This window comes from Vipera ursinii (genome assembly GCF_947247035.1).
Source record: "Vipera ursinii genome assembly, chromosome: 13".
Taxonomy (NCBI): domain Eukaryota; kingdom Metazoa; phylum Chordata; class Lepidosauria; order Squamata; family Viperidae; genus Vipera; species Vipera ursinii.
Genome location: NC_139526.1, coordinates 389091 through 415594, shown reverse-complemented (window position 1 = coordinate 415594; position 26504 = coordinate 389091). Strand labels below are relative to the sequence as shown.

The 26504-nt window shown below is 43.8% G+C and overlaps 2 protein-coding genes across 5 annotated transcripts in view; one reads left to right on the top strand and one right to left on the bottom strand.

The window, feature by feature from the left end:
* The window catches only part of CHTF18 (chromosome transmission fidelity factor 18), a 48660-nt gene extending 27851 nt beyond the window's left edge, over nucleotides 1-20809 (bottom strand). For all 3 annotated transcript variants that reach the window (XR_014493655.1, XM_083372520.1, XM_083372521.1), the window contains exons 1-12: nucleotides 20624-20809; nucleotides 19595-19843; nucleotides 18347-18491; nucleotides 17504-17696; nucleotides 17273-17362; nucleotides 14013-14065; nucleotides 8943-9093; nucleotides 7883-8095; nucleotides 6970-7067; nucleotides 4334-4457; nucleotides 2447-2583; nucleotides 1157-1250 (exon numbers count right to left, since the gene is read on the bottom strand). Coding sequence is in view for 2 of the 3 variants with exons in the window: in XM_083372520.1 (XP_083228646.1) it covers nucleotides 1157-1250; nucleotides 2447-2583; nucleotides 4334-4457; nucleotides 6970-7067; nucleotides 7883-8095; nucleotides 8943-9093; nucleotides 14013-14065; nucleotides 17273-17362; nucleotides 17504-17696; nucleotides 18347-18491; nucleotides 19595-19843; nucleotides 20624-20711 (1635 nt within the window). In the remaining variant the exon portion in view is untranslated. The remainder of the gene's footprint in view (nucleotides 1-1156; nucleotides 1251-2446; nucleotides 2584-4333; nucleotides 4458-6969; nucleotides 7068-7882; nucleotides 8096-8942; nucleotides 9094-14012; nucleotides 14066-17272; nucleotides 17363-17503; nucleotides 17697-18346; nucleotides 18492-19594; nucleotides 19844-20623) is intronic.
* A 71-nt stretch (nucleotides 20810-20880) lies between these two features.
* The window catches only part of RPUSD1 (RNA pseudouridine synthase domain containing 1), a 34673-nt gene continuing 29049 nt past the window's right edge, over nucleotides 20881-26504 (top strand). For both annotated transcript variants that reach the window (XM_083372523.1, XM_083372525.1), the window contains exon 1: nucleotides 20881-20905. The gene's annotated coding sequence lies outside the window, so the exon portion shown is untranslated. The remainder of the gene's footprint in view (nucleotides 20906-26504) is intronic.

The following is a 26504-nucleotide window of genomic DNA, read 5'->3' as shown; positions in this document are numbered from 1 at the left end:
TTGAAACATTCCATTTATGAATATGATATAAATGGATTCTGACAAGGGCCGTAATTGGCGCACCAGGCGAACCTGGGCAAAGGTTCCCCTAGTCACAGATGTTATGTGGTCTTCTAAGGAAAGCTGTGAATCTAGGAGGACTCCCAAGTTGCGAGCCTTATCTGTGGGGGGTAATAACTCACCCCCTATATAGAGATGGAATGTTCTGAGTATCCCGAGATGCAGGTACGTACAGCCACTCAGTCTTGTCAGGGTTGAGTTGAAGCCTGTTCTTCCCCATCCAGACCCGAACTGCTTCCAGGCAAAGGAACATCACATCCAGGGCATCACTGAGGTGGTTTGGGGTCGAAATAAAAAGCTGGGTATCATCAGCATACTGGTGATACCCGACTCCAAAACCACGAATGATCTCACCTAGCGGTTTCATATAGATGTTGAATAGGAGAGGCGAGAGGACCGATCCTTGAGGGACTCCACAAGTGAGAGGCCTCGAACTCGATCTCTGCCCTCCTGTTAATACCGACTGCGAACGTCCCATGAGATAGGAGGAGAACCATTGGAGAACTGTGCCTCCCACTCCCAATCCCCTGAGACGCTGCAGTAAGATACCATGGTCGATGGTATCAAAAGCCGCTGAGAGGTCTAGAAGTACTAGGATAGAGGAACAGCCTCTGTCCCAAGCTCTCCAGAGATCATTTATTAGTGCGACCAATGCCGTTTCTGTGCTGTGTCCGGGCCTGAAACCCGATTGGTAGGGGTCTAGATAGTCAGTTTCCTCCAGAACCGAAGGGAGCTGATGTGCCACCACACTCTCAACAACCTTAGCAAGAAAGTGAAGGTTGGAGACCGGACGGAAGTTGTTTAATATAGTTGGGTCCAAGGTAGGTTTCTTGAGGAGGGGTCTTACCACCGCTTCTTTCAAGACGGAGGGGAAACAACCCTCACTCAAGGAGGCGGATATCACTGCCTGGATCCAGGTTCGTGTTTCCTCTCGAGCTGAATAAACCAGCCAAGAAGGGCACGGATCTAGTAAACACGTTTTGTGGCCAAGGACTACCTGTACCATACCGAGCAAAAGCCAAGCATCGTTTGATGCTTACTCACACAATATTCTTACTGCAGAGAAATATAAAATTATGTGGTTGGGTGTGCTTGCCTCATGTAGCCTCTGGACCAGTCTAGATTGCAAAGTTGAAGGAAAATTAAGAATAAAAGCTTGCTGCTTCAGAAGCCGCAAAGCAGGAACATATCTGGAAAATAGAAGAAAAAATAATTTTAGAAGATGGAAAGAAATGAAAATACCCGTAACAGAGGAATGGCTGGTGACAATAACAGAATTTGACAAATGGCAAATTTAACTTTTAGATTAAGGAAAAGACATTTGTGACTAGAAACATTCATGACCTTTTTGCTGAAAATGCAAAAAGGAATCGGTAATTAACAGATTTGATGATCAGAAAGGGTAAAATATGGGAAGAAGAGAATCATGATGTAATGTTAAAGAGGGAGGACAGACGATAAATTTATCTGTAACTGTTGTAAGGAGAATTAGAAGCTGTTTATTCTTTTTTTCTCTCTTTTTTCTTTATTCATCACTTTCCTTTCCTCTTTATTTTTCTTAAAATTGTATTGTTTTTACCATGACACAAAATTCATCAATAAAATTTGATAATCAGAATAAAAAAGAAAATGGGAGAAAAATGTATATTCAGGTTGGTATAACTGCAGATGTGAGGATGTTGTACTGGGACCTGGGAGAAACTGATGGGAAGATCCAGGGCCAGTTTTCTCTCAGCCCATCCTACCTCAGAGAGATGGGAACAAAATGTACGCTATTGGGATCCTCCTGAGGATTTTTATTTATTTATTTATGGTGCCTTTGAGTCCATTCTTGACTCTTGGCGACTGCCTGGACTAGTCCATGCAGGTTTCTTTAGCCCGGCTTTTCAGAAGTGGCTTGCCATTGCCTCCTTCCTAGGGCTGAGTGAAAGCGACTGGCCCAAGGTTCCCCGCTGGCTTTGCACTCCAGGTGGGACTAGAACTCACAATCTCCCAGTTTTGAGTCTGGTGCCTTCACCATGATACCAAACTGGCTCTCTAACCTAGAGGAAAATAGGATACAAATGCTGCAGCCGCCATCATCAGCCTCACTTCCTCAGAACCACAATACCGAAGACGTTTCCCCAAGAACAAAGAACCTAATAGGGAATCATGGTGATTGGGCAATAGCAAGGTCTCACATTTAAAAAAAAGGAGGAGGGGTTTGAAATAAAATGTTCAGTCAGCTTTAACAAATGGGAGATTTATCCTATCAAGGTTTATTAGCCTTGAAAGCCTGCCAAGATTTTGATGAAAATCCCACAGTGCTTTGCTTCCCTTTCTTTGCACCCGGTCTGGGGTGATGTCCCTGCTCTCACAAATACTTTCCCCAAGCACAGTCTCTTACTGGTCATTGCAAATGCAGATAATTGGACGGAGAAGAAGCCTGCTTCGTCTTCTGCTCTTTGCCCCAATTGGTCGGTCTTCAGATTCTACCATCCCAGCTTTCTGATTGATTATGCTTAACAGCACATTGATAGATGCCTGAAAAGACAAGAGGGCCAAAATAATTGCAGGGATAGTACATGGGGCCAGAAAATTCTGAGAAGGGTCATCTTGAATCAATCTAGTTGAGCACTACATCATTAACCAGTCATGTCACAAGCAAGGAAGATGGTAGACCAAAAGTTCCCCAGAGGGTATCCTAAGCCGTTGGACATGGAGACTTTTTCATCTGCCATGACTAGTAGCCATAGTTTCTACCCATAGAATCATAGGGCCAAAAGGGATCTTGGCAGTCTTCTAGTCCAATGTCCTGCCCAAGGCAGGAGACTCTATCTATACCATCCCAAACAAATGGTTATCCAGTCCTTTCTTGAAGACCTCCAGTGATGGAGCATCCACAAGGGGGCAATCTTTTCCACAGACCAATTTTTCTCACTGTCAAGAAATTTCTCCTTATTTCTAGGTGCAATGTCTCTTTAACCAGCTTCCACCCATTACTTCTTCCTCCTCAAATACTGCAATACAGTTATGATGTCACCCCAAATCCTTCTCTTCAATAGGCTGGAGATATCTAGTTCCCTTAATCATTCATCATATGGTTTAGCCCCCAGATTCCTAAACAAATCATCTTTGTTACTCTTCTCTGCAGTCCATCTAGGGTCTTAGCATTTATTATTTTGGGGGGATTGTAGTGAATTGGACAAAATTGTTTAAAATATTTTTAAACAGAGTGCAGAAAGCATGCTTCACTGTTGCCTCTGCTGTTCCTTTCAGATATCTTAAAATGTTCATTTAAATAAACAACATTATTCTTTACGGAATTTTTTTTTCATGGTGGACCAGGAATATGCGGCCAACTTCCCACATATGGTACAAGTAGTCCTTGCTTAACAACCAACCACTTTACAACCATTTGAAATTATGATGGCATGGCGCATGTCCTTTATGGTCTGTAAAGCATCTGTGGCCACCATAAATGATGTCACGTGACTGCAGGTTGGGCAGGTCAGCTTTACAACTGGTCTCAGCACTCCACTGTCACGTGACCAAAATTCCGTGTGTGTTTTGCCTGTTGCAGCCAAAAATGCAATTTCAAACCAATAGGTTTGCTTAACACCGCAAATGCTCTACAGCCAGTCCTCATTTAGTGACTACTTCTGTTAGCAACTATTTGCAAGTATGACAGTAATGCACATAGTAAAAAAGATTTCTGATCGATGCATACACTTATGCCCAAAATTCTGTGCCTGATAACAACACATGCTAAAGTGGGAGCATTGCTGACACTGCTGCATGAGAGAACTTTATCTAAATGAGACAGCAGCAACCAGCAACCTTCAAAGTCTCTCAGTCATGGGATTTGCTTAGCAATCATGCTCCTTAATGACCATTTCATTGGAACCAACTGCAGTTGCTAAACAAGGACAGAGTATGCTCCATTTGAACATTGGACAACAATGTCACTTTTTTGAGTGCGGAATATTCAAACCATTTCATCCTAGCAACCAAGAGAAGGAAAATGGGAAACCCCAGGTGGACCACAGTCAGGGCCTAAGCAGGAGAGCAAATTCATCCATATGGAGGATAAAGCACCTCTTAACAAAGATTCACAGAAATTGTTAAGGTGGAGGAAGCAGTTGAGGAGAGCTAGATGTGTTTACCCCTGAGAGGAGAATGTGGAAGGACCAATATTATTTCACAGGGCTTCACAGAGAAGGTCAAGCTCTCTCACACCACTAACTGCAGAATACAGAAGAACTGACTGGTAAATCAGCCAAGACTCCCTTACCATTGGAGCGCCATCTATCTCATCAATGACCAAGCAGTTCGGCTTCTCACTGGCTCCCAGCACCGATTTCATCTGAGTGGCAGCCTCAATTTGTATTTGGAAGACATCTGGGTTACGGTCGTCGCTGAAACAAACATTCTGGGTTAAAGACAGTTAAGGAAGTCACCACAACCTCAGGAAGAAGCCTCGTGCAGCTAGCGGTGGCCTCATGAAGGGCCAGGCTGGGTGTGCCTGGTCAGCAGCAGGAGTAAGACGACGCTGGAAAGTCAGCTGGAGGCAGCTGAGCACAGGGTGCATGCAGTTCAGGACAGCAAGTGCAGTTTTGCACCTGGGCCAGGGCAGCCATGGCTTCCACTGCCATGTTTGGGTGAGGTAGCTGCGGCTTCATCGGGGCCAGCTCAGGTGTGTCTTGTTAACAATGGGAGGAAAAAGACAATGAAGGTCAGGTGGGCTGGCAGAGGTCATCCCTAGCCTAGCTGCACTTGCCCTGGGCTGCAGCAGCCACTTAGCTGTCCAGAGTCACAACTTCCTGCTGGCTTCCCCACCTACTTTGTTTTGGAAAGCGGACAGGAAATTGTGAGAAGGTGCTCGCTTAATAACCTGCGATTTCCACTTAATGATGGTAATTGGACTGCAAAGATTGCTGTTATTAGGCAACATGGTCACATGACATCACACCATATGACCGCATCACATAGTGATGAAAATTCCCTTCCCTATTACTGCTGTTAACTTACAATTAATGTTTGGAATAAATATAGGTAAAACATAAGTCCAAACATCTCTCCTTGTTTCCTTACCGAATATCTACTTTTATGATGAAGAAACCACAGAGAAATTTGGTCATTACAGAGACAATGAACTGTTTAGATTACAAGATTTAGGTTATTAACAGGACAAAATTAAGATCTCAAGTCTTTGTTACTCGGTGCTCTTCTGTACTCAGCTGGTTCCAATACATTTAATTGGGATGCGATTGTAAAGTGTGGTGACACATGACTTGCCACTTGGTGACAGCAATTCTGGCACTTCCAGTGAATCACCACAGGCTGTTAAGCGAGGACATCACATGATCACCATTTGTGACCTTCTATCAGCTTCCCCTTTGGCTCTGCATGTAGGAAGCTGGCAGTGAAGGTAGACAATGTTGATCATGTGACCCTGGGACATTGTCATAAATGTGAACAGGTTGCCAGGAGCACAGATGGTGATCACGTAATCCTGGGGATGCTGCAAATGAAACAACTACAAGGATCGTAAGGAACACTTGATCAGTGCTTTTTGTAACTTTGAACAATCACCGAATGAGTGGACCACCTGTACTCTCAAATACATGGCACACAAGAAGAAAACTACAAAAAAAAAGGAAAATATTGAGAAATCTGACTGAATATGAAAATCTTATATGGCAAAGCTCAACAATATTCACCATACTACACATTTCTTAGAATACACTGAACTGGCATTACATAAGGACTGCAGTGGACGATCACTTGACTATGAGCCAGTAATGTGCAGCAGCCGCCAAAAAAAGCTAATACAATCCTGGGTTGTATATACAGAGGCATCATGATCACACGAAGTATTAGTATCGCTTTATAAAGCCCTAGTAAGACCACACCTGGAATACTGCAGCCAGTTTTGGTCACCATATTACAAAAAAGATGTTGAGAGTTTGGAGAAAATTCAGAGAAGAGCTACTAAGATGATCCAAGGCCTGGAGACTAAAACATACGAAGAACGGCTGCGGGACTTGGTTTTGGCTAGTCTAAAGAAAAGAAGAAATAGGGGAGACATGATAGCAGTATTCCAGTATTTGAGGGGCTGCTACCAAGAAGAGAGAAGCAACCTGGAATTAAGGAGAAACTTCCTGACAGTGAGGACAATTAACCAGTGGAACAGCTTGCCACCAGAAATCCTGGGCGCTCCATCCCTGGAGATTTTTAAGAAGAGGCTGGACACTCACTTGTCTGAGATGGTATAGGTCCTCCTGCTTGAGCAGGGGGCTGGACTAGAAGACCTCCAAGGTCCCTTCCAGCTCTATTCTATTCACTAATAAAAAACAATAAAAAACCTTCACTTTCCCCACATCAGACTGATGATGTTACCAAGGATGGTAATGAGTATTTGTATGGAAAATGCCAAACACCAAGAAAACTAATCCTAACTCACATGTTCAGTATACTCCGTTGCTGCAATTCCCTTTCCAACTCTATTATTTTGTATTCCTCTTGCTAAAATCCACAAATCTTCAACGGCCAAAGCTTACGGAGCCATTCTGAGTTGCTAGGTATCTCTCTCTCCTTCTCCAGCTCAACTCAACGGCACCTTCTGTTGTGTGAAAATCCTCCAAAGGGAAGCAATGCTGTGTTCGCTACTCTTGGGCTCCATTTGTCAAACTCAAAAGAAGAGTGTAGGTGCTCGCATGGATAGATGGCAGACGGGCAGGGAGGCAATGAATGCACAGTAAAATCAGAGATAAACACATCACAGAAAAGAAACAGAAGCCTGTTTTTGACTTGAGCTTAGGGGTTTAGCTTCTTTTATATATTAAATGTGTTCTAGCACTCACAACTTTGTTGTCCAGCAGTTTTGTCCGACTTCATTAAAGCTGAAAAAAGGGAACTACGACCTACCTGGCATTCATTTCCACCACATTATAGCCAGCATGCTTTGCAATGACGTGAGCCAGAGTAGTCTTCCCCAAGCCAGGTGGTCCACAAAGGAGAGCAATCTACAGGCAGAATAGAAATGATTCATAGTCATTTTAAAGGGTCTCCAAAACTCATTGCTGATCAGTGTGGTGTAAAAAATAATAGTCAAAAGCTAAAAACTAGGGAGGGGAAAGGGATGAATAAATAAGCAATTATAACCATCGATCCCCAGGAGCGTTACTCACTTAGAGTCAGAAGGTGGGAGGCAAAGAAACACACCTGCAACTACGTGACTGTTGACACCATGTGCCCTGAACTGTCAACTGAGAGGTTTTTTTTGGGGGGGGGGAAGTTTGTGGAACAATTTAAAATTTCCAAAAGAAAAAATGGATTAGCAGAAGGCAAAAAAGCAAAAAGTGGTGAGAAGACAATGGAGAAGAATTTTTTATGTCGAGGGAGAAAAAAGAAAGCAGCATTTACCAGCAATACCAAATTTCACTGGCACCAAAAATTAAGGGCACTGCAGCCCCTTCCTTTCTAAGCCAGGAAGGGGATGAAGTCATTCCTAAGGATCTTCTTTGTGAGGAAGAGAAGATTTTCTGCCTGCCTCGGAGGCTGAGACAGATGCAAAATGGAAAGTGGAAGAGCAGCAGTAAAATGTGCCAATGAGACGACACTGCGTGTGCAAGCTTCCATCCGATGCGTATATGAAAAAAACCTACCGGATCTGGAATTCACATCTAACTTTTGCTGTGAGTTCACCACTCCTTGGCAACTTTCAACTTGTAGGACAGGAATTCTTGTCAAGGTTGGATTAGCTTAAAGTGATCTGACTAACCTGAAGTACAAAGGTTACGCTTTCAACTGAGCCTTTGGCAGTGACCAGCTTCCCCACCTTGAATTTTGGTCGATTGTACTGGTCCAGTTCAGCCTCCAAGACCTCCTCTGTCATCTGCGCTTTGGTCTTCCACCTGCTTCCCTGGTCTCTGGAAGGCTTGAAAGGAGGGTGGACCCCGGAGGGCAGTGGCACCTTCCGGCAGGGCTTCTCCTTCCCAAACACCAGCACATCCCACAGCTTCAGCCACTTCAGGAGGCACCGATTTGTGTACTGAAGTAAAAAATGATGAAGTGGATGAAGCTCCAGGGATACACAAATCCCATCGCAAACCGGACCAAACTATTAAAACAGGCAAATGTGACAGACCTTGTTTTGGTCTTGTGCTTTGCTACTTTGTGCCCAGGAGAGGGGAATTCAGTTTTTGCTTTGAACTATGTAGTGCCGATGCTTTGTTTCTCGAATAAAAGATTCTTTAAGGTAAGCAATGCCTCAAAGTTCTTTTGAAGAGTTTCCTCTGTCGGAACCATGAGAGTTATATTCTGTTTGATTGCCAACTATATGCTTCAGCTAGAGCACAGCGTTTGGACTCACTAATTAATAGGATAGCCTATTGGGACATCCTCAATAAGTTTTTTGAACCTCTTTCGAGGTATAGACCCGTGGACAGTGAGAAAGACGGCACAGTTTACAACTAAAATTGAATTTAGAGCTCAATTCAACTGAGAGCTTCCCAGCTAGATCAAATTGGGGTGAGCTGCTGGGATCATCTTACTTCATTACTTCATTATTTGTTATATCCCAATACACTATTACTTTAATTGACATGGCCATTAGACTAATCAATAAACTATATTAAAAACATGAAACCTAAGGGAAATATACAATTCAGCAAGAATGCTGGGCTTCTCTTGGGGAACGGTATATCTAACTAGCCTTGTTGCACTACAACGTGGCTGGAGATGCCACATCTCCAGACATCTATCCGTCCACACCTACCAGTCTGGCCAGCATAGCCAGTGTGGTCAGCAGTGCAGAAATGCAGTCCCAAAAGGCATGTGGAGCACCCAACTACCTACCGTTCTCCTGACTTCTAGGATGCCCAGAAGGGAACACTTACATCATCACTGAGCAACTCCACGTAGCGTCTGGGAGTGAACTGGTCAACCCAGAGAGTGTGCTGGGCAGATGCTTCTGCTTCCGATCTGTCACTGCTCTCTTCTTCCCCATTAGGCCCAGGGGTTTCATCTTGAGTTTCCTCAGCCCCCAGTCTGCAAGGAGGAGAATCTGGCTGAAAACGTGTCTGGGAAAAGCTCAAACTTGAACTGAGGGAATTCCGCTCCAACCTGCCTATTAGAAGGGCTTTAAACCCATTTTTTTCTGTATCTCAAGTCAGTTAATTTTTGTTTTATCAAAAGCAACTTTGAGATTCTGAAATTTGGTGGCATATAATGCAGTAATTAACAAATATAAGAGCTGAACAAAAAAGAAAAAACTCTATCTTCAATCTGTATGACCTTCTCAAATTAAGGTATTTCATTTTGCATAATGAATCCCTATCTTGCTAATCAAGGCAAAGAAGACAGCAGCTGATTGGACAGTCTCGCGGACTCTTTTTGATTTTAGAGATTTTAACCCCAAAGTGTTCAAGCACTTTCCAGGCCAAGGAAATCCTGTGAATCTCTGCTTGTGAAAATAAGGAAGAGGTGTTAAGGAGAGTTTTCAGATGTACGTGCAGATGTATGTGGTTGAAGCGAGAGGCATGCCTCTGAATGTTCCAGCACTGTTCCCACAATATCCTCCGCCGAAGCCCCAGGAGCCGGGCTTTGGAACAGCCAGTGAACCGTTCAACTGGGGGGCAGGGAGGCAATCACTTTGTTGCTGAAAAAGCAGCCCTTTGGGAATTTATTTTCCCAACCGACAATAAATTCTAGCTTTCATTTCTTAATCATTTTATGGGATTATCATCCTTATTAGCTAAGAGGGGCTCTTTTTAGGCAGAGCCTCTTACTCCTTTTTGAACATCTGTCCCATTTTTGAGACTTGAATTTTTAAACGGCAAGGAAGACGGTTCCTGGAGGTAAGCTAAAATAAGAAAGTGGAGCATCTTTTCTTCAACTCTGATGGAGAAAGGTGGTTTTATTTTACTCTTTTAAAGTAATTTGTGGCTCTGGATTGCTTTGTTATAGATGGCTGAAATGTTCAGATTTTTATGAACTTTGACGGGCCAGGAACTATTAACTGATTTATAAAATAACTATTCCTTGACTACAAGGAGCTAAGAAAATGGCAAAACATGAATTTGAGCATATTTTTAGAGAGCTATTTGAAAAACACTTTCAGAAAACTATTCCCTTTATAGATCCATTATGTTCCAAAGATGGAAAGATCAGTAATTCAGAGATGCAGTCATGTATTGAAAGTTACCAAACCATTGAGGCAATTTCAGAAATATCTGACAGTGCAAGGACTTAACTGCAACTTTGAAATAGAAATCTGACACCAGGAAGAGCTCCAAGCAAATCTACAATTCTCAAGAGGACAACTTTGGGATTTTTTCTTCATGGATATTAACGAAGTTGAGAATTTCTTGAGGAAAAAGAGACTTAATAGACATTCAAGAGAAGAAAAATATTTTATTCCATGAGGATAAGCTGGAAGGAGTGACTTAAATTTAATAACTGAACTCAGGATGGATTTTTATAAGTTTTGAAAGAAAAATGTAATATAGCTTTGTATTTGAAATCTGAAGTGGGTTTGAGTTTTTTTCATATATAATGCTTGATTAATTCCTAAAGTTTGTAAAATATTATTAAAAGTGAATTTGAAAGTATTAATGTTAAAGGAAAGTAAAAAAAGATGTATTAGAATTTATTGATTTTAGAAATATTTTTAAAGAAAAGTTTAGAGTTTTAAATGGATGTAAAAAATGTTTTCACCCTTTAAGGTTAAACAATCTGGGAGTATACCGTATTTTCCAGCGTATAAGACGACCCCCGACTTTTGAGAAGATTTTCAAGATTTTTCGTCTTATACGCTGGAAAATACTTACACGCCAGTTGCCAAGTGTCCGACACAAGCCCGATTCAGCCCCGTCTGATGCAGACGGTGCAAAGCCTCCCTTTTGAAGCCCAAAGGGGCTTTTCCTTCCACCCACCCTTTGGAATAAACGCAAGAGCTGCGTTCACACGACACGCTCTTCCAGGCCAGACTCTGCAAACGGCACGCCAGAAGCCGCAACCACCGCGGGAACTCCGAGTCCCCGCCTTTCGGCAGCCTGCACAGCCAAGCGCAATCCGGCTTTGAGAGTACATTTGCAGACGGAGCAGCCGCCGCGTCTGGAGCCAAGGCCTGCCCAGGAGGCAGTCGGCTAGGCGGGCCCGGAAGATGCGCTGGAGAGCCAGGCTTGGGGCGGCCATGCCGAGGCTGGCTGACGAGGGCTGCTGCTTGGTCTGCGGGTGAGAGGGGCGCCAGGCCGCCAAGTACTGCTGTCCAGACTGCCGGGAGAGATAGCGGGTAGCAGGGCGCGCTCTGCTTATGCTCAGATGCCGCTTGGGCGAGGGGCTTCCTGCCGCTCCCGGGGTCTGGCGTTTGCAAGGGGGAGGGGGAGGGGCTTAGAGGCTCTTGGGGGTGGGAAGGGAGAGTCACGTTGGAGGGGGGACTGGACTAAGGAAGCTTGATGTTGCTTTGCAAGAACGGGGGCGCTCGATTGATTTATGTACTATTTTCTGGCGTATAAGACGACTGGGCGTATAAGACAACCCCTCAACTTTTGAGAAGATTTTCATGGGTTAAAAAGTCGTCTTATACGCCAGAAAATACGGTAGTAAATTATGTTAATATAAATGTGTCAGGTTTCCGATGGACGAGCTCTTCAAAGAACTCTGAGGCATCGTTTACCTTAAAAGTATTTTATTAGAGCCATATAACATCGGCAATGCTTGGGAGAAGCTGGAATTTGGATTCCCCTCCCCTAAGCACAATAATATTGAAACACAATTCCCTCCTTTTGTTGCTGTCATTAATCACATTCTCCAATTAGTTTGAAGGGTAAGTTCTCCTTCCTTAGCTTAACCCCCGTTCTTTCTTATCACCTCTTACTACCTTCAACTTGAAACTACTCGCTACTGTTATTATGTCTAACTAATTCACCATGCATTCTTCCTTCCCATTCCCTTCTTCATCTAACTTTAACTCTAAAAGTGATACACTAGAAATATGAAATAGCTGCTTCTTTTGTCAAAGCAAGAACATCCGATGTTAGCAGCGTTGACAAAATGTCTATAAAGATTAATAAGCATAAACAGAAATAAACATTTCCCACAGCAAGGAAAAAAAGTAGTGATGACTGATTGTGTTATTGAAAGAAAAGAACATATCTATTTTTGTTTCCATTTGGAAACTACTTCTGAACATATATTTTTCAAGAGTAGAATATTCTTTATTGGCCAAGTGAGATTGAACATACAAGAAATTTGTCTGCAGTGCAGAAGCTCTCAGTATATATACAAGCAACAAAATGATAAATCATAAAATACAATTATAAGATACAACCAACTAGTGATAAGATGCCAACAGGAGTAGATAATAGGAAAAGTGAGAAGGATAATAGTAATACAGTCCTACTACAGATTAGGTATCCTTAGGCCTAAGACAGCACTGATTAAGTATTCAGCAGAGTGATAGTATGGGGGGAGCGGCATCCCAGTATGGGCCCTAGAGCGGCATCCAGAGGGGAGGAGTAAAAAGAGTTTATTTCCAGGTCTGTAGATATTTTCACAGCCCTCTTTCTGGCTTGTGCACAGGCAGGCTAGTAGCTCTTTTTTTCCCCCTGCAGTCCTAATTATCCATTGAAATCTGTATCTGCCCTGTTTGGTTGCTGTATCAAACCAGACAGTTATAGAGGTACAAATGACAGACTCGGTAATTCCTCTGTAAAATTATCAGATCTGTCATTTGTACTTCTAACTGTTTGGTTTGACACAGAAACCAAACAGGACAGGTATCTGTGATGGAAAAAATGAAACTTTGATTCTGGTTTTGCTGACTAGATAGATTTGTTGTTATAGAAGTGGCTAGTATATATTATTGCGTAAAAGTAAAAAGTTGAGGTGGTAATGTTATTAGACAAATGGACAGCCATTTGTCCAAAATGCTATAGGGCTTTCTGCCTGAGCAGGGGGTTGGACTAGATGACCTCCAAGGTCCCTTCCGACATTATATTGTTATTATTGTTATTGTTATTATTACTATTATCTTTTGCTGTGCTAAAGAGTCAGAATCAATGCCTTTTTTTCTTTTTCCCCTTCTACCCCACATTTTCTCCTTTATGCCCTTTCCTCCCCTAGTTTTCCATTATTTTCATTCTCTTTGTATTTTATATTTTGATAAACAATAAAATAATTAAAGCAGAATTTGTTTATCCCATAGACTGCCTGGTAAAAGAGCCGATAAGCAGCAGCTGGAAAAGGGAAGCTGGAAATTCCGCAAGGTTGGAAGTACAAAATTGAAGACCCTCTTGAGTCAAGCTTGACTCCTGGAAGCTACATATACACACCCATACATTTTTTTCACAGCACCATGAAAGTGATTTGCTACTTCATCTTCCTGCAATGCTTTTTATCCTTCCGGTCTAGTCATAGCTCTGGGATTTCCTCTGGGATCTCTTATCCAAGTACTAAGAATCCAACCTCCCTTTTTCTTGAGATCACCCCAGGTTGAAGCTGTTCCAGTTTTAATATTCATTGGGTGGCCCTCAACCACAGATTAGCTGACTTCATTGAAGCATCATGGAACACACTCTATGAACACCAAAATCAAGTTAGTTAACCGTAGGGGCTTACAGCCTGAAAACCCAGGCATGAGTTTGGTAGTTCAGCAAAAGAGTCTGGATTTCACCTTGGAAAATGTAACTTTCCTTCTCAAGCTTAGAATTCATTTTTTAAAAAAGTAAAAAAGGGGAAAGCTATTACCAAAGACACTAACCTGTGAAATTAAGAGCACCATTTATATACTCAAAGAAGAACTTTGACTATATTGTGGTGTTGTTCTTCAGAAGTGACAGGAGTTGATTGCCCAAAATAGCTGGAAGGCATCAGGTCATGAAAGCTGAGTGTCTGCGATACAGACCATGGATCTCACTTGGCAAAGGTATTCCTTGGGCCACCAGAAGAGGAGCTATGAAGCTTACCTGCTCAAAACTTCCATCAACTGCTCCGAAGACTCAAGGATCTGCTTCCGGCGCTGAAATACAGAGGATAGTCAGGAATGCTAGATTTACATGTAAATGAGCTACTAGATATAAGCTGAGAGAAATCCAAACTAGAAAGTAGTAATTTTCTGACTATTAATTAGTTGCCATCTGGATTTGTGCACCCCAAATGTCATAGCACTCCATATAAAATTTTGGTAAATTGTGGCTATTAATTATGGTTTGTTCAGCTATATTAGCCTAGTTCATACAATTTGCTAAGCCATGGTTTACTTGCTTATGCTTGGGTTGACATGTTGGACTAAGCTGAAAAAAAAAACTACATGCTGGCTTTGTGCAAAGTGAAAATTCAATCACAAAATTAAGAAAATGAGAGACTCCATGATCCAAATGCCACATCTTCATTTTTTAAGCAGGGATCTTATCTGGAATAACAGTTTTGAAGTATCCTGTTGTTGAATTTATATGCAACAAAAGCCCTCTGTGTGTTCCTTTGGCCACCACACTTGGAGACATCTTGTATGAAGCCATACATCTTTGGTGTAAAGTCTGATTGCGAGATATCGGTTAATAAAACCAATTGGAATTCTGGCTCCAGGCTTGTCCTAGGTGCTCCCAATTCAGATGCAATAAAAAAATCATATTTAATGAAAACTAGGAAATCTTCAACCTGTGTGTGCCAAGAAATGGAAGAATGAATTGCATGGAAAAAGCTAACACAGTTCATGCAAAGAGGATTATTGCTGAATGAGAGCAATAATTGTAATTATCCAACATTTAGATTCTGACCAGAGGCCATGACAACTGGCACAAAATTCTTTAGAAGAGGGTTTTTAAACAGTGCTTCCCAGAACCCCAGGGTTCCATTAGAACAGGCATGTCAAACTGCTGGTCCAAGGGCCGGATGCGTCACGCCGAAACCGCACCCACCCCATTGCCAGCAATGGGGAAAAGGTCATGATACGTTGCGCGATGTCACGTGATGTTGCGAGTTATACATGCTTGCATTAGAAGGATAGGTTTTGTGGGATCTTAAGGGCAAAATGGATGCACCAGGGTGTCTGCAGCATTTTTTTTTCTAAGGAAAAGCAATGATGTCACAATCGTTGAACATACATTTGCTTAGTAAAACACTGATCTCCAAAATAATTGGGAAATACAAGTTTTAATTTTTGTACATTTGAAATATTTATTTTGCAGACACAACAGTTTTACTTTATACTGCAGAAATTTTCTGGGATAGTAACTGGGGAATCCATTTTATAAAATTCAAATAACTTTTGCATATAAATTTGCATAAACAGATTGCAACTATCACATTTATTGTCAATAAGTGAATTCTGTGGATTGATGATCTGATACAATTTTCAGATACATAATTTTGGATAAGCGATGTGGCTAAATGAAAGCCAGTTAAATTACGTTTTTATCCTTAGCAAGTCTTGTTAAAAAGAGAATTTTTCATCATCTCTTGGTGGATAGCCATGAAAATTAACATACCAAGTAGAATCCTCAGGACCCGCCTTCACTTCAAAGTCACTCCAACCAGAAGAGAAGCGAGAGGGTTGGGCACAATATGTTCTCCAATGAAATGAATTATCTATCCCACTGATTGCCTGTCGGCATCAGGTATAAATGGGAATTACAAAGATATTAATTAATAGAATCCATAACGCTCATGATGCAGTAATGCTGCTGTCGACATACGGGATTAACTGCAATGAAATTAATAGTCACCTGACAGGGAACATTTTATTGTCAGTATTTTAACACTAGACTGTGCCTCATAGTTAGAGGATTTTTTGCTTTAAAGAAGCAGGTTCCACAATCTGAAAAAGCTTGAAAAAAAACTCTACGGCAGTTTTTTTTTTAACTTCAGCGAAGTAGAAACAGGGGCAACACTAAGTTCCCTGGGGCTGTATATTGATTTTTAAAAACTAACACTTTCTTCTTTTTTATTGATAGGAATAAGAACTAAGAACTGATATACAAAAAAAACTTTAAAATGATAAAATGTTTTGTATATTTGTTAAATTTATTTGCCGCCTATCTCGCCCTGGGGCCATTCTACCCAGTTATAACCAGAACTGATATTGGCCGACAATTACAGTAGCTGAGTGGGGATGCAAGTTAATTTAAATGGGAGCTATGACACATTTATGCACCAACTGAAGATAAAGTAACATTTTATAATGGATTTAAGGACAAATTACTGGACTAATATGAAAATCGGGTGTCTGAGGGGAGACCGGAACACAGCAGTCTGTCCACAAAAAGACAGAACTTCTGCAAAAGACATGGAGACCACAAGGCAAACCACTGAAAAAGCTTTTTGGTATCATGGGCAATCTAGAAGCTGCGGCTACTGGGAGACATAAAAATGGAAATAAAAAAAGAATACTCATTTTTTCTGAAAGACCAGATCCTTTTAAAGAATTGGTAGGTTCTGCTGCTGCCACCCAGGAAAGAGAGACAAGCTCACTGCCTCAGTCTAAACAGCAGCAGCAGCAAGGATCTCGGGCGTGGGTGCAGTGAGGCTGAGACAGACGCCTGCTCAGCAAGCCCTCCTCGTGGCTGCAAGTGCAGGACTCCTTGTGAGCCTGGAGTTTTTAAAATGTAATAATGTTTATGTTTTATTGCATGTTTATTTTGTTAAGTATTTCACAGTTGAATTTTATTATAATTAAGCAGGTCTGAATTTATACCACACTAATTTAAAAACAGTTACTGTCACGGCTGCCTTTCTGCTAGCCAAGCTTCGCAAGACGTGAGCAAGGGGGATGGGTGGAAGGGAAGAGAGGATGGGAAGGCAGGGAGGAATTAGGGGAGGGATGGAAACCAAGCTGTGCTGGCCCGAAGCATGAGAAGGAACAGCCGGCCCCAGGTATGCAGAGCTACAAAGCCCACAAATTGAAGATCCGTTACCCAAACAACACCCAAGTACCCAATTGGACATTACTTGGTAACAGGGGGATGGCCGGGGGAGAAAAAAAGTTAATTGCATTGTTTGCATGCGAAAACACCAGATCCAGCTTTGCTATTTAAGTCTTTCTTTGCTAGATGACTGAGTGGGATGGTTGACATTAAGCTGGACCTGGCATTTTCATAAACAAAGAATACAAACTGCTGTACCTTTGCCAAAAGCTGAGGCAAAAGCCAGATGAACCAGGCAGTGGGGATGGAACACAGGCAGGATTCTGCTTTGGGGGGAAGGGGAGGGCTGTAGAGAAGAAATGTACCTCTTCCATTACTTCTTCTTTAAGGTAGGCAAATGGGACACCCAGAAGGTGAAGTGGTCTCTCTCTCTTCCAACTGACAGAACTGGCAAACTGCAAAACCAGACAAAGCATTCCTATAACAGGCCTAGCAGGATGTGACCCACTTCCAAACCTGTCCCGCCCCTTTCCAGGCAAGCGGGAAAAGACCACGGCGAGCTTGCACAAAAACTCAAGCCCTTCTTCGATTGGTACCTCCATTGCTTTGTCATCCTCCTTCACAACCATAAAGACTCGTGTGCCATTAGTAGAGGTCACATTGATGTAGTCCTGCAGGATGGGTGGACGCTTGAGGATCTTCCGGGATTCCTTCTTCCCTGGAGGTGTGTCATGCAGCAGGACTATGTCACTTATTTCCCCTGGATCTGCGGCATCAGGTCTTGGATTCCTGCCCAGTTAGAGTAGGGAAAGCAGAACAACTCTTACCAAACCTTTGAAAATGCAGCACAGTCAGGCTTCCTCCAGTGGTCTCCAGATTATAACTCATCTGGTTGGTCATGAGAAGTAATTTCAAGTATCTGGAAGGCACTTGCTCTGTGCCAAAGGGAAGATACATGTTTCTGCAACTACATTTCACAACCTTATTTATAGCTCATCTTCCTTTAGTAATGTGCTCCCAGACCCTTCTCTTGCTGCCCACTAGCCTCCCTCAGTCTTGGGCTACCAAACCTGGACTGCAAGGTGGTGGAAAACCACTGGATGGCAGTCATTATGGCTTTCTGTACCTGTCCGCTGTCATCTAACAGTCAAAAGTAGCTCAGTGTAGTAGCCTATCAATAGCTCAAATCCTATCACTGTCCTATTTAAAAAATATATTTTGATGGAAAAGTCACTATTTTTATTACCTGGGATGCCTTTGGATCTTACAAATCTCCCACTGCAATGGTGGAAAACGACTGGGGAAGCTCCTCATACTTCCTATGAGGGCAGATCTAGTATCATTCTGACTTTGAAGGTTTGGTTGACCTGCCCAAATGTGCAAAAGCCTCTTTACCACCAACCACCTTGAGCATGTTTTGTTAGTCTTGATGAACTAACCTTGCATCCAAGTATTCAGAAAGGGCATTAGGAGAAAGAGTTGGTGCTGAGCTATCTTCTGGTGAGTCTTCAGAGACAATTCTGTTGAGCTGCCCAAAGTCCAGCCTTTTCACAGCTTCAAGTCGTCGCCGCTTTGGTTTTGGTGCTGTCAGAATGCCAGGGAGCAAAGAAAAAACAGCTGCTTTATTTGTAAATGGGCCTTCCTCAGCCTGGTACTCCCCAGCAGGGCGGGACTTCAGCCCCTATAATTCGTCAGCCAGTTCAGAAACTTTCATTTCCAACTCCAATGGATTTTCCCAAATTTTGTCATTTTTCAGAAATAAAATAGTTTTAAGCCTCTGCAAGGCTTAAGGATTTGAATATTTTGGCCACTTCCATGTGTGGAGTATCATCACCCTACTGGCCACATGCCCTTGCAGCCCCCAACAAAGAAAAGCTATCCATCCATGGTTTCTGTCTCCTGTCAGAGAATCTGAACCTCTTCTGGGAATCTTTTTTTTTATTTGTTGAATTTATTTGCTGCCTATTTCACTGTGGGGCTAATCTAGGCACACAACAATAAAAACAGAGGAATAAAAAGTGTAAACATAACCGTAGCAAATTCTAATGGAACAGAATACACAATGAAAAAGAAAACGAGGATACAGCGATATGACAATAAAAAACAGACAGGTAGGGAAGTGGGAATGACAGAGATGTGGGGTTTGCTGTCAATTCAATGCTACTCCTCCACTGAGTCCCCATCTTCATCCAAAGGTAAGTTCCAATGATTCCCACAGTCATTTTACCGGGACTCTGGCTGTGAACTTTTTAGTAGCTGTACCAGATTCCTGGATGTACTTTTTGAGAGCATCCTGTCTCCCTTCTTTACTGGTAGCTTCCCTAAAATTGGAAAGGCCCTTTATTTTTAGAATGTTTGAAATGCTTGGGAGACTGAAATTACTCCAAATCCTTGAGGGATGAAAATTTCTTCCACAAGGCTGAAAAGTTTGCTTTGCAATATGCCCACTTCCTCTTTAAAGGGCCCAAAGAAGTATCTGGGAAGGCATTGTTGCTGAAAGATGCCATCTCGCCTTTTGCCCCAACATCAAAGAGAACAAGCAGTCCATGTCATAGCTACAGCCTGTATAAAATCAAATTGCTTTCAGTTCCTTAATTAAACTCTAAATGTAACAGCCATCTTTTTGTAAATCAGCAGATAAAACAAAACACCATCACTTTTATTGTACAATGGACTTTAAAACTCACTGTGAGCTGTGCCGACCTTCTGGATCAGATGATCTGCACGATCTTCTACCGTTTCTGTGATTGTTGGGGGGTGTTCTGGCCCCTCACATTTTGGGTCACCTTCACCCAGCCTCTTCTTGGGGGGAACCTGGTTTTGGCCATCTTTTTCCAGACAAAAATGGAGGTCCCCAGCAGAGAGCGCCTCTTCAAATGTTCGCTTTTGGCTTTGGAACTTTGAGACCTTATTGTACCCTACTGCTGGGGTTGGGCCTGCAAAGAATAGGACAGCAATGAAACAATTCACATCTTGAAACAAATCTCCAGCCGGGCTGAGCAAACCAATTCATAATCCCTGACCACGTCACGATAGTTTACATGGGCCAAATCTGGTCTCAAAACCATTTCATCTAGCCCAGGTACGATGAAAGGTTTGCTTGTACGCTCTCTTACAGAGAACAGTACTCTCAATCGATACGTAGGGAAACACCCTCTAGGACCAGGTCAGAACACATGGCAGGTAGTTAGAAATGGGAGACCACTAACTGCGGTCAAGCCACTGCCGGCCATCACTGAGACAGGTGACGTTTCCCAGGGGTGACCTCCGCGCGCCCTGGTCTTCCCACCGCGCGTTCACTAGCGCTGCAACCGAGGCCACCCACTTTTCTGCCTCTCCCGGCATCTCCAGCGAGCCGGGTCTTCTTCGCGTGCCCGAAGCAGGATGTCTCGAGCCCGGTCACCGGTGCCTGGAGCGAGCGCCGGATCCGTTTCTTCCTTTCTTACAGCGATTGGCTCTGCCTTTCCCGAGGCCCCCGGGCGGAGGGCGCCTGCTGAGCTGCTCGCCAAGGGCCCGGAGAAAGCAGCCCCTCCGGTCGCAGGGGAAGCCGCAGCCCCAGAGCTGCGAGCCGGAAGGCCTCCCTCCGCAGCGGGCCGCTTCCTGGGGGGCGGCAGAGCCCCTCGCACCGGCCCCCGCCCCGCCCCGCCCCTCTGCAGCTCGTCCCGCTTCTTCTTCTTTTCCCCAGAGTCCCTCACGGCCTCCCGCGCTCTGCCCACCTTCCAGCTCCGCCAGGACCTCCAGCTCGTCGGCGAACTGCGCCTCGAACTCGTCCTCGATGCCGTACAGCTCCCGCTCGTCCTCCATCGCCCCCTCCGCTCCGCTCCGCTCGGCGGCGGGAAAGAGGAGCGCTCTTCCGGCCGGAGAGCCAGCCGGGCGCGCGCGAAACCTGCACTTCCGGGGGAGCCCCCCCAGCCACCCAGGGAAGCGCTGATTGGCCCGCGCGGGGCGGGAGGCGGTGCTCGCGGGCCCGCCTTCGCCGACAGCCGGGACCGGGGCAGGTGGGTCGACCGCTCGCTCGCTCGCTCGCTCGCCGGCCCCTCCCTCTGCGGCGCGCGGGGGGGGGGGGGAGGCCCGGCCGCTTTGCCCAGGCTGGCGGCCCTGAGCCGGGCCCGCCGCACCGAGGGCCGAGGCGGGGCGCCGATGGCCGGGACGCCTCTGCGGCCAAAGGAGCGGCGCGCCGCCCTGTCTCCCGAGTCTCTCCCGGGCGCCAGGGGTCGGCGGCGGCCCCTCAGCCCAAACCGGGGGGCCTCGGCGGGGCGGGCCCGGTCGTCCTTGCGGGGAAGTGGCGGGAATGGTGGGAGAGCAGAGGTGCTGCCGCCCACGCGCAGAGTTCCTTCTGCCTGACCGCTCAGAAAAGGCCGGTGGCCGCCCGTTAAACAAGTTCTCTGCTAGGCCCGGTTGCTCTCAGTGGGGAACACAACCGTATTTATTTATATCCTATTTATCAAATTTAGGTAGTGCCCATCTCACTTTCCTTGGCCCGGGGGTTGCCCCTCGAAAATGGTCGGGGGGGGGTGCCCAGGAGCCTTAAGGACTGGTGCGTTTTGCAGCTCTGGTAAAAGATGATCAGGTGGTCCTGTGCAGTCAGTTAGCTTGGCTATTCCAAAACTGCAAAACAAGGGGCTGCCCCTTGTGCCATAATCCACAAATTTAAAAATTACACCACTGGGATTCACACAACTCACTGAATCTTGTGAATGAGAACAGGATATACATTTTGTAAGAAGTAAACTCAAACTAAACAAGTCACGCTTAGGACTATGAGGAAGAGTTTCCTGGTGATAAGATCTACCGAGCATGGAATCAGTTGCCACAGAAGGGATCTATTCTTTGGGTGTTTTCAGAGAGAGGTTGAATAATCATCCGAAATGATACCGCAAATCCTGCACCAAGAAGCGATGGGGCTAGATGGCTTTCCAGCTCAGCTTTTATGGTTGTGTTCAAGAATGACTTGTTTTCGGATAAACACAGTCTTTTACCGGTAGTGGCTCATTTACATGTCTAAGTCTTAATGCAAGACTTGCATTGGCAGAAAGAGAGCATCAGGCTCCTAAATTTTACAGCAAAACTGCTAATATTTCAAATATATATAAATTTATCTTGTTATTTTAGATATCAGAGCAAACTTCTACAACTTAATCATTCTTCAATACAAGGGATCTTTTTTTTTCAATAAAAATTAGGTTTCATTGCAGCAGTTAATATATACAACATACTTTTGTGGATAGAATAGAATAGAATAACAATAGAATAGAATAGAATAGAATAGAGCTAGAAGGGACCTTGGAGGTATTCTAGTCCAGCCCTCTGCTCAAGCAGGAGAACCTATACCACGGGTCGACAACCCACGGCTCCGGAGCCGCATGCGGCTCTTTAAGCCGTCTCATGCGGCTCCCAGTCCTCCGCCGCCGTTCTGGAAAAAAGTCCCATTGAGAGAATGGGGCGGCGTAGGTTTGGAGAGCTGGTGCCTTTCGGGGCCGAAAGAAACGCGAACGAAGGCAGCAGCTCTCCAAATGGGCGGCGGCGATTTGGAGAGCTGCGCGCACAGCTCTCCAAACCTCCTCCGCCCCATTTACAGGGCTGCTGGGAGATCTGCCGGCTTCCTCAAACATGGACGAAGCCGGCAGCCGTGCAAACTGGGTGGAGGAGGTTTGGAGACCTGCTGCCTTCATCCGCGTTTCTTTCGGGGCGGCGGAGGTTTGGAGGCCTCTCCAAACAGGGCGGCAGAAGTTTGGAGGCCCCGGGGGAGGGGCAGGGTGCTCAGGTGGCTCCGGCAGCGCCCAGGCTGAAGGCAGCGCCGCGACCCAGCACCCGTTGCCAGGGAGACCCGCTGCCATTGCTGCGCAGGTGCCTCCCAGCTCGGGGGAGCCGCACTGCGGGAGATGCTTGCGAGGCTTCCTTTGGCCGGGGAAGGGCCCTATGCCTCCGAGGTGGGGCCGGGTGGGATCTTCTGAAAGAACGTTTCCTTCCTTGTCTTCGCACGGCCCTCTGCAGTCGTCTCGGCCTGCGAGTCCCCCCCTCCCCCAGTAAGCTGGCGGCACCGGGTAGCGACAGGTGAGCGCGGCTCAGGATGCGGTGCGGGCGTCGGGGCTGCCGAGGATCGGCGCAGTGCAAGCGATCCAGGGCAGGAGCTGATCCTGAAGCTTCACAAAAGGCGGAAAGAAAAAAGTCCCAGAGAGAGAGAGAGAGAGAGCGCAGGGCGGGGGGAGAGCAGTTTTTTCTGAGGGAGGAAAAACCAGGACGGCAGAGCCGTCCCTAGTAGAGGTGGACGGGGGCAGGGCTGGTGCACATTTTGCATTGTTCTGCGCATGCGCGCGCACATTTTGCGGCTCCCACTTTTTTGTGTGTGTGACGGAACCGGTTCCGAGTGGCTCTTTTGCTGTTTCAGTTTGCTGACCCCTGACCTATACCATCTCAGACAAGTGACAGTCCAGGAGGCTTTTAAAAATCTCCAGCTGTTCCACTGGTTAATTGTCCTCACTGTCAGAAAGTTTCTCCTTAATTCCAGGTTGCTTCTCTCTTTGATCAGTTTCCAACCTCTGGTGCTTTGGAGAATAATTTGACTCCCTCTTCTTTGTGGCAGCCCCTCAAATACTGGAATACTGCTATCATGTCTCCCCTATTTCTTCTTTTCTTTAGACTAGCCAAACCCAAGTTCTGCAGCTGTTCTTCGTATGTTTTAGTCTCCAGGCTTTTGTTGTTCTCTGAATTTGTTTCCAAACTAAACATCTTTTTTGTGATATGGTGACCAAAAGTGGCTGCAGTATTCCAGGTGTGGTCATACTAGAGTTTTATAAAGCGATACTAATACTTCATGTGATCTTGATTCTATGCCTCTGTTTATACAACCCAGGATTTATTAACTTTTTTGGCTGCTGTTGCATACTGCTGGCTCATAGTCAAGTGGTTGTCCACTAGGACTTCAAGATCCCTTTCACAGTTACTGTTTTTAGTTCTCAAGTTACAATCACAACTGAGCACAAAATTTCTGTTGCTAAGTGAAACATTTGCTAAGTGAGTTTTGTCCCCTTTTATGACTTTCCTTGTCACATTTGTTTGCAGTTGTTAAATTAATAACATGGTTGTTAAGTGAATCTGGCTTCCCCATTGACTTGGTTTGTCTTAACGTTGCAAAAGGTGATCACATGACCCTGGGACACTGCAACCATCATAAATATGAGTGAGTTGCCAAGCATCTGAATTTTGAGAATGTGACCATGGGGATGCTGGAATGGTTATGTGAAAAACGGTCATACATCACTTTTTTCAGGGATGTAACTTCAAATAGTCACTAAATGAACTGTTGTAAGTTGAGGATTACCTGTATACAGTTTAGAGGTAAAGTAAGTATATCGTGGATGGAAAAAAATAACTTTTAAACTTTATTTCATTGTGATGTTTTCTGATCGTTTTTCAGAATTATTGAGCTTTACAGCATTGCCACCAGATATGAAAGAATTATTCTGACTGGATCCTCCCAAAGGTGATTTTTCAAAAAGCAACTGAACTGTCTTTGTTTTTTCCTTGAAGGTGTTTCACTTCTCATCCAAGAAGCTTCTTCAGTTGTGACTGAATGGTTGGGGGAATGGAAAGATTTATATTACTTGCAGTCATCTGGTCATTAGCACTCTCTCTAAAAGTCGTTGAGGCTACTTGGGAGTTTATCTGTGCCTTCAGGGTCACCTGAATCAGTGTGTGGAAACTTCTTGGGACTGGTGAAAGGACTGTGTTGTAGACAAGTGGTGTCATATCCCTTCCCCTCTGTTGAGAGAGGGCTATTCAACTTGTAAGGTAAATGACCTTTTTGACCCCTCTTTCAAACCAGTGGTTCTCTGTCCGCAATGTGTCATGTCCCTCCAAATATAACAACCTTTTATTCCTAGAAATTCTTTTTCTTTTAATAAGGAACAATTTAAAGTCCATCTTGGCCCTTTTTGTATTCCTTTCCAGGTCATTTTCAAGGGATTATGATCTGCCCATATGCCTGTTTCAATGTCCTGAACATTCATTCTCACATCGGCAGTCATCCAAATCATATCAATCCTTGACCAGGATTTCTGGCTATTTGAATAAAAAGTATATTGCAATTTTTGTGGATTCACTTGCCTCCAAACATCTTGAATTTGAAATTCCTTCGCTATATCAAAAAATGTCTTAGGTAATCTTCCTCTTCCATTTTGCCCTGTTTTGTTACTTTTATAGTCAATTTTCCCATCTATTATTGCATTGAAATCTCCTAGTAGGCAAATATTTTGATACTCCATTTCTATTATTTTTCTATGTAAGTTTTTGTAAAATTTTTCTTGATTATTATTCGGTGCATAAATTGCCACTAATAACATTTGCTTTTGATGCAGTTAAATTTCTACCATTAAAATTCTTCCTTCTTCATCTGAATATACCATTTTAGAATCTATTGTCTCTTTAATATATAAAGTGACTCCTCTTTTTTTCTGTTGTGCTGATGCATAATAAAGTTTTCCAATTTTTGGATATTCCAATAATTTATATGATGCTGTACTTTTATGTGTGTTTCTTGCAAACAAATTATATCCAAATTCAATTTCTGTAATTTCCTAAAAATCTTATTTCTTTTAATTGGGGAATTCAGTCCATTTATGTTTATTTATTTATTTATTTGTTTGTTTGTTTTTATAAACCGCCCTTCTCCCGAGGGACTCAGGGCGGTGTACAGAATAAGGTAGGTATACAGGTTGAACAATAGTGAAAAAACAATAGTAAAAACAAACTGGGACCCCAAACTGAGAAGATTCCATTTTGTTTATCCATTTCCATTTATTTATATTTTGGTCTAGTAGATCTAGTAGTCCTTTGTTCTCTGGCAAGTCCTTCATCCTCACCCTTTTGGTCATCTTCCTCTTTCTGTTCTTCTCTTTGTGCAGTTGCTCCTTGAGTCCTCTCTTCTGTTTGTTTCTGCTCCTTACTCTTTCCTTGACTTAGTTTCACTCCTTCATCTAAAATTGACCTATTCCTCACTTCAAAATCTTCTGCTTTCCAAATTGAGTCCAGTCTATACCTTGTATTGTTCCAGTTTATTAAGATACCTTCCGGCATCAACCATCTGAAATTTATACCATTGGCAATCAGTTTCGTGGTCAAAAAATGGTACTGTCTTCGTGTATCTCTAACTCTCTTGGGTATCTGCTTTAAGACCACAATTTCTTTATTTTTATATTGTATTGGTTCATCTCTAACTTTCCGTAGTACTTCATCTCTTTTTGTCTTCTTTGTAAACCGTACATGTACTTCTCTTGGCAGCTTATTTCTTCTTGCATAGCTTGAATTGAAGCGAAATATCTCATCCAACTCAAGCTGAATTTCTCCTCGATCTGCCTTCAAAGTCTCCTCTAGGATGTCAATAATCACCTCCGCTATGTTTTCTTCTCTATCCTCAGGAATGTTTTGAATTCTTAAATAATGTTCCGCTTTTTCCATCTCTAAAATCTTGATTGCATTCTCTAATTTTTCATTTTCTTGTAGTAACATTTCTATCTTTTTATCATTCTCATCTGTTTTTTCTTCAATTTTGTGTATCTTCTGTTGATTTTTTTATTATCATTTGATTCTGAGTTTCAA